Source organism: Xenopus laevis, chromosome 2L (genome assembly GCF_017654675.1).
Source record: "Xenopus laevis strain J_2021 chromosome 2L, Xenopus_laevis_v10.1, whole genome shotgun sequence".
Lineage (NCBI taxonomy): Eukaryota > Metazoa > Chordata > Amphibia > Anura > Pipidae > Xenopus > Xenopus laevis.
The window spans coordinates 130,522,190-130,530,283 of record NC_054373.1 but is presented as its reverse complement, the minus strand read 5'-3'; the positions used below and the strand labels follow the sequence as shown (position 1 = coordinate 130,530,283).

At 40.2% G+C, this 8,094-nt stretch overlaps 1 protein-coding gene across 4 annotated transcripts; it reads right to left on the bottom strand.

The window, feature by feature from the left end:
- Nucleotides 1-1,163: 1,163 nt before the first annotated feature.
- Nucleotides 1,164-7,780, bottom strand: spry2.L (sprouty RTK signaling antagonist 2 L homeolog). Of its 4 annotated transcripts, none has more exons than XM_018244881.2 (2): nt 7,221-7,780; nt 1,164-2,862 (listed from the first exon to the last, which is right to left on the bottom strand). In XM_018244881.2, the coding sequence occupies exon 2, from the start codon at nt 2,809-2,811 to the stop codon at nt 1,888-1,890; it is 924 nt and encodes a 307-aa protein (XP_018100370.1). In that variant the 5' UTR covers nt 2,812-2,862; nt 7,221-7,780; the 3' UTR covers nt 1,164-1,887.
- Nucleotides 7,781-8,094: the final 314 nt, after the last annotated feature.

Here is an 8,094-nt window from a genome sequence, read left to right as displayed (position 1 = left end):
AAAAGTATGGATGTAGATGCTGTTGTGTATAAAGCTAATGTTCCAAGGGACAAGATTAAGTTCAAGAACAAAAAGCAATCCTTAAAATAGATCAAAATCAATGAAGAAATGTCAACCTAAATTAAGAAGAAAAACTACAGTTGGCCCATTCCTTCAATTTAGAGTTCTGCATACCTTGTGTTGAATATCAGGTTATAAACCTATTGGTGTTACCAACCAGTACACTCAAATGAATGGGAGGGTAGAAGCAAACACACTGAGGCACAGCCTTGAATTTTTTGAAAACGGCATCAATGAGCCGATGCCCCTTATTTCGGTAGTTGCCCTAGGGCAAAATGATTGGATTAGCCAGTGATCCCCAACCAGTAGCTCGCGAGCAACATGTTGCTCACCAACCCCTTGGCAGTTGCTCTCAGTGGCCTCAAAATATGATTATATTTGAATCCCAGGCTTGGAGGAAAGTTTTGGTTGCATAAAAACCAGATGCATTGCCAAACAGAACCTCCTGTAGGCTGCCAGTTCACATAGGAGGCTACCAAATAGACAATTACAGCCCTTATTTGGCACCCCAAGAACTTTTTGCATGTTTGTGTTGCTCCCCAACTCTTTATTTTTAAATGTGGCTCATGGGTAAAAAAGGTTGGGGACCCCTGGATTAGCCAAATATGGTCCCCCTTTGGTAGGCATACCATTGCCAAACAAGCAGATCTTATACTGCATGGCCACCTTTAGTTGAGTTACAATATAATACTTATCTGAACAGTCACACCATGAATCATAAGTGATTATTTATTATAAAAGCTTGATGTGGTCACATGATATAACAAATACAATGTTGCAGTCCATTCTAGCTGAACATTTGTAGTATTTGTCATACCGGTGGTTTGTTTGCCACTACTTGTATGACTGCTAGCAAGCTAATTTTTAAAGCAAGCTAACAGTGCCCTTCTTCCCTGGTCTTTGTTTATAGTTATGTTTCTTTCATATTCCTAATGTATCTGGTCTTATGACCCAATGTCAATAAATCATGTATGATGCAAAACTATACCCAAGCACTGGTCGGTGCAGCAGGATACAGAGTTATATGCTCAGGCACACATCATCCCAAATTTTGACAAAAGACACCAGTTTCAGACAGTAAAAAAAGAAAGACTACGGCCACATTTCATTTTCAGACGTTAATATATTTTCTATTTTATAGTGAACATATGTCTCAGTCACCCCCGATTTGTAGAAACTGACATCATAAAAAGGGGAGACTTTTGTAAGATGCTTCATAAAATAAATATTTCTCTTTATAAAATAATAAAACTTCAAATAAATATACTTTACACTAAACAATATTGAAACATTAGAAAATAAAGGCTGAATCTTACAGTGTAACTGTACAATATACATAAGATCCAAAGAATAGAAGTCTGGTAATATTAAAGTTCCATAAGGCGAAGGACAATCTAACCATACTGATTGATTCACATTCTTTTGAATGTACATTAGTAAATTTTGTGACTTTGCCATAAAAAAATGGCACTTTTTTCACAGTTGTAAATATGGTTTATGTACAAAAATATAACATAATATCTCTGACAAAAAAAAAAAAAAAAGCCATTTGTAAATTTTACAAATGTTCCAAGTACTATTCACAAAGAATACAATTGTACATAGGAGTGTCTGTGCTGTGATAGCTTACACAATAATTGTCACAGAACACAATCCTACTGCAAGCTTTATTAGAGGGTCTCTATTAAGGCTAAATCCGCTGACGCATAAGTATTCCACCGCAAACAGGTAATCCTATCCCAAAGCTTTTTCCTAAATGTAACAAGATGGTTGCATGAGTGTTAAAAGGAAGTTATTATGTTCTTTTTAAACATCCATTCACCTGTGCTATGTTGGTTTTTCTAAGTTCCGGGGCTGAAGGTGTGGAACTTTAAGGCAGACTGTGTTTGATCTTTTGCATCGACATCCAGGTCTATTGACACGATCGTAACAGCCCTGGCACAATTTAAGGCAACCCTTGGCTGGAAGGTAACACCACAAACACGGCAAGAACAAGGCCATGACACCGATAGCAGACCATCGAGAGCAGCAGTGGGACTGACTGCATGAACATGGGTTGTCTGCACAATTATCCTCGTCATCATTTGAACAGTGATAGAAAAGGCACTTCACACAGCAAGCACAAGTTCCATAGTCAACTACTTCCTGGGCTGAGCAAAGGCACTGCTTGTCACAAATCCAACAAGATGGGAGAGTCCTTGGATAAGTGCATTCTTGGCACTTACATTTCCCACAATCCTCACACCTTAATGAATGTAAGCCCAATTCCTCTTTACTAGAGGGCTTTAAAATGTCAGATTTCAGCTCAGGTTTGGGCTGTACTCTAATTATTCGGTCTGCAACCAATCCTGAAGATGTAAATGGTGGCGCAAGAAGCCTTTGCTCTGAAGAACTGCTATTTGTCCTTGTATTGCTCCGAGAAGATGAAACGACTGTACCAACTGATCGAGACAAAGGTGCCTGAGACAAGGAATGCATTGGTGGATGTGGACTCCTGACAAAAGGTTGCTGCTCATTTACCACGTGTGTTCTTTCATTTTTCTGTTGGGTAGTCGGACGTGGAGCAGATTTAATCACAGGGCGAGGAGCCACTGTGGGCCCTTCTGTATATTCATTAGTGTTTCTTATGGCTCTTATTTGTTCCAAAGACAAAACGTGAACTTGTTGGGTCAGGATTTCCCGTGGGTCAGTCTCACGCCGAGCCGGGAGCAAAGGCTGGGATACGTTGCCATTTTGTACTCTCGTCTCCATCAGTACTCTGAAGAGTTTTCACACCAGTGGGCTGAGAACACATCTGAAATCCTGCTGAAAGAGGAATGATATATTTCAGTAAATGGAAGATTATAATAGATCACTGCAAAAATAAATATATTTACCCTACTACATGTCTTTAAATTAATATACTTTCATAAATAGGTTATATATATATATATATATATACACACACCAAAAAAGTGGTGTAATTATTTAAAAACACGATTACAGATCATGCTTCAAAATCACATTTGCATAATAATTCTAAATATTAAAAAATATACTTAAGTATTCATGCAAAAAAATACATTTGTGAAAAAAAGTTGATGGACTTTCTAACCTATTTTCTGTATTATACTCGCCTAGGGTAAGTTGCATCATAGTGAATCTGTATGTTAGCGCAAGTACAACCCCATGAATATAAAGCAGTTGTATAAGTAACGAGTCTTATTCGTGAGCGTGCAAAGTTCCATCTAAACTTTACTGAAAGCATGACAGACAAGTACTGAAGGCAACTTTCATATCATAAGAACACTGCGTGTTGCAGCAAGCGCATACAAATCAAGCTCTTCTTAAAAGGACAGCATACACAGCAATTAAAATAACAGGAAGCCAGCTGCAAGGAACACGTGCACTTTGACTACACTCCGTTCATACATTTCTTTCAGGTCACTACACTAAGAATTACAATGGGCAGGACACATTCCTATTAGCATAACAAATAGTACCTGCATTTTACAGCACTTAAGCCTTTTTCGGTCTTGACAGATTTGCAAAAAAGGATCTGCTGAACTAGGTGAGGATAGCCCTGAATAATGCACATTATTCATTGACTCGCAAACAGGATGCTACCCTAGCTGGGTGAAGAGCTCTTTTAAACTTCAGAGATCTACAGAATCCGCATGTTTAAGTGAAGAGCCACCCCACAAACAGTGCAGTCTCCCTTTAGTTGTTTGACAATGGAAGGATTGAGAAGATTGCTGTGCAAACACTATCCAGGGGCCTTTTTTTGTAACTAGGTGTATAGAATGCTCCCTTCAGTCTGTCATTAAATTACACAGGTCATTTATAACTACACTATCTGCAGAAGTCGGCATATTATTATTTATTTAGTGACTGAGTAAAACATACAAATAACCTTTCCCCGGATATTACAGCAATTCAGGCTATCACATGCAAATAAGAATGTATGCTGAAAGGAAGTCCCCCATTATATATTGCAATGGCTGCCAACAGGATTAAACTAAATATCTAAACAACCTAGCTATACAATGTAACATATATCGTGTATACTAAAGGCACTGAATAACGAAGTAGCAATGCAAAACCATGCATTTTTTCCCACCCTTTAAGTTAAACAATAATTTTGCACGATCTTATAGTAAGCTGCTGTGTCTTCCTTGTGTATATTAAACATCCCTTTGACAGGCACAAGCTTTGTGATAACAATAGCAAACATCCCAGAAAGGCCAGAATCCATATCAAGAAACCGGTATAGATGGCCTACATATTCTATCCACACAAACTGCTACAAAAAGCATATCTTTAGGAGGAAATGTAAACCACAACAGATGCGGACTACTAGCAACCTAAAAGGCATAATTTTGCAAGGCATGGACGTGCTACAAAATGTATTGCATGAGCAGGTTTTGTTTTAATATATGCTTTTTTTCAGGTTTTCTAATTTCAGGAAATCCGGAAATGTATTTATTATTAAATAATACCTGAAAGCAACCAGACAAATTACAGCCATCTGTACTATCATCAGCATCTTCTGTAAGCAAGTGGTTTGCTGGGTATGCTGGGCCCTGTAGTTCACAACAGCTGGTGTCAGAGCTGACAGATTTTTATTTTGCTGCCCAGTACATAAAAAGCCATAAGGGAGTTTTCGTTTCAAAGAGAAAAAAAGAAAAGATAACTGTCACCAAACATAACTTTCAAATACTCTTTCATCAGTCATGATTCTCGTGGGATCACTGCCTTAGGAATAGAATTGGAAAGTATTTTCAAAGAACCAGACTTGCTTGAGGTTTTTAGTACACGGTCTGTCATTTCCTATTGCAAGCTATAAGCGAGCATGGCCTTAACTCAAAACAGCTAAACCCAGAATTTAAAAACACAATCAAACATACTGAATTTATATTATGCAAAAAAGTACAATGTAACAAACGTAAACATGTCAATTTGCATGCGTCTAGGCACTTTTTTGTAACCAGTTTCTCAACAAAAGGAAATGTCTTAATACTTTGGTAACAAAATCCATTTCCTAAGGTTCTCACAGCACAAGCCTTTTAATTCCAAAACTGTGCATACAGTCCCTAAGGTTTAACGATGTGACAGTCATTGGCTAACGAGATAAACCATAGCTTCTCATTAGTTCCACCGAGGGTAGACAATCTTAGAAACCTAATTTCAGTTTTATAAACACAAAAAAAAAAAATTAAAAAATAACTGTCAAATCAAAATGTTTTACTGCCCAACAACACTAGTTCTATTTGCAGAATAAAACTGACAGTTTGATTTTGGACTATTCAAGGAGTTTGACTCAAATAACAAAACGAAAGATTAGCCTCGGTCAATGAAACTTATTTTTAAATAAACAAAATGCCTTTAGACAATGCAATTACTGCAAGCAAGACATTTCTGATTAATTTGCTGCTGATCGAAAGGGGTTGCACTGCTAACAAAGTAAATAAGAGATGTGATAAAGATTCTGTCTGAGAGAAGCCAAGAAGTGCCCAACCTGTAAAATTCCTGTTTTGTTCAGATAGATATTTTACAGACAAAAATCTGAAGTCACACTTTAACAAATGTTAATAGGCCACATGCTGGATATAAGTAGATTATACCCATTAATAACGAATAACTTTTAGCCAAAATAAAACAATATATTACAATAAAACCACATGGATCATTCTAAACTGTTTAAAAGAACACACCTGTCTACCTGGGCCCTTAAAAAAACAGGTTGATTGAAACATAACACAGGATTACAATAGAAGGACCCCCGACCAAAGAAAATGACTTAGGGTTGTCAACATTAAAGCAACAAGACAAGCAAAAGCAGAAAGATCACAGGATCATCAGTATCAAGTATTTATTCTGCAGGCAGACCAGTCAGCTGCCAAATGAAAACCGGAAAAATCAGGCAAATGTATTTTAGGGATGAGGGGTGTCCTGTGAAACAAGAAGGGATAGACTAGATGGGTTTTGATCCACTTTCTGACTCTACAAGATCTTAAGAAGTCCCTATGCAGTTGTGCTTTGCCAAAAATATTACAGAATGTGGATACAAACACGCACCTTTCCAGTTCTGTTCCTGGGCCCCATGCATAATGTGCTGTGGACTGCAAGCCTGTGTGTAAATTTCTCCTGCCTGCCTTCCCCACCCCAGCCCCCAGCTCTCCGAGAGGTCTCTGAAAACCCTATTAAGAGACTGAGTGTGTGATCAGACTGCGAATTAAGGAGGGGGGGTATGGCTTTTAACTTGGGGACAGGAGGAAAGGGACATAAATAGCTCTTTAAACAAGCCACAGCACTTCCGAAGCTGTTCATCACCACCAGCTAGATCCTCCTAACAGTAAAAATAGAGCGCGGCTGAAACCACAGGATGGAAATTCTGACTATACATGCTTGCTTATAATTAAAGGGCAAATTCACCTATTAAAAAAAACATGCACTTTGCACACCTATAAAAGGTAAACGTGCGTTAAAGAGACCTTAGCAACCAGTTCATAACAGGGCAGGTAAGAGAGCGATCGACCAGAAAGTTGTATCGTTCCAAAGAATTAAAATAAAGCCAAGAAGATGACAAGCTACTACAACTTAGGGTATAAATGTCTAGTAGTGTCATTCTGTCATCTGGGTGCAGTCCTTTAACTTTAGGAACAAATCTCCTGTTCCACTTCAGCTGTAGTAGGACTCCACTTCCCAGCATGCTAGGAGGAGCAGTTCTGCAGCAGCTGGAGTTGCCTGCAGTGACGTGAAGCAAAGGAACATGCAGTTACTTTGGGAACTTGGACTTTGTCTCTTTATAGATGTGGAGAAACGGGCCTCAACATATTCCATTCATAAAACAAGCAATCGGCGTCCCCTTCATTGCGGCAGGCACCCTCGCACCCCTATACACTTTCCTATACACTCTCCAAAACAAGTGAGACATGTCCGCCCCCTTTTCTCTTCCCCCCTCCTAAAGGCGCGGGGAGAAGGACTTGGCACATCCAGAAAAGGGCTAAAATGAAGCGAATGCAGCCGCTCTGATCACCCAACACCTGTACCCGCACCACCGAGCTCCCCCTCACACACTGGTTTGGACTCGTCCCCCTACAAGTTTCACGTGGAAATGGCCGAGTGCAACTCTCGCACGGGTTCATAAAGTTCTAGTCGCTCGTTGCTCTGCTACTTACCGTGACCTCCTCTACCCGCCGGCCGGGACCCTACAGGGTAACAGGGAGATTATCCCTGGGCTTCACTCCGGGCAACTTTCAGCCAGCGCTCCCCGAATAGGAAGGGACAGAGAAAACATGACACGGGATTCCAGTCTCCTCCAGCGCGATCCTTGTATCCGCTAAATAAAGTGCGAGTACAATCCGATACAACTGCTAAAGTGTTGCAGCAAGTGAAGGCAACTTGTAGAGAGAAATCCCAGAGGTGTATGTGCAGGGAAAAGTGCTGCCTTTAGTGCGTGTGACAGCGGAGCTTACACTCTGCCGGATACTAGCGAGGTGACTGAGCTGCTCCGCTCTCGGGATCCCAGGCAGCAACAGCGCTAAATGGCGTCATGTGGAAGTGAGGAGGAACAGAGCAGTTGTTGTCCCAGAGGATATATCGCATCCGGTCCCAGCTCATTGGCTCTGCGGGCTACATTCACTCACACTCCCAGCTCTGAGAGCAGCAGGAGGGATCATCTCACAGAGGGCAATGGCCTAAGCAGCGCTGAGCCTCAAGTGGGTGGGGAAGCCTGTGCTCCTAACTAACCCAGTGCTATTATTATTATTGCTGCTGCTGCTGCTGCTGGGCAGGACACAATGTTGTTATTGTACACGCGTTCATTTCAGGGTGCACAGCCTGTCCAGTGTAAAAGAAGCTGCAACTTTACATGCACACACCTGCCCTTAGCAAGGGCTTCTTGCAACTTCCCCCATTTCACTAAAGTCTCTTCTATTCAGCCTTAAATAAAGTGCATAAAAGGACAATCTTCTGCATTTACAGCTTTAGAGGAAAAATTGCATCCTTGATCCACTTAAAGGGATTCTGTTATGATGTTTTTATTTCTAAATT

Coding starts and splice junctions, on each gene's coding strand:
- spry2.L (XM_018244881.2), bottom strand. CDS start 2,811: ATGGAGACGAGAGTACAAAATGGCAACGTATCCCAGCCTTTGCTCCCG.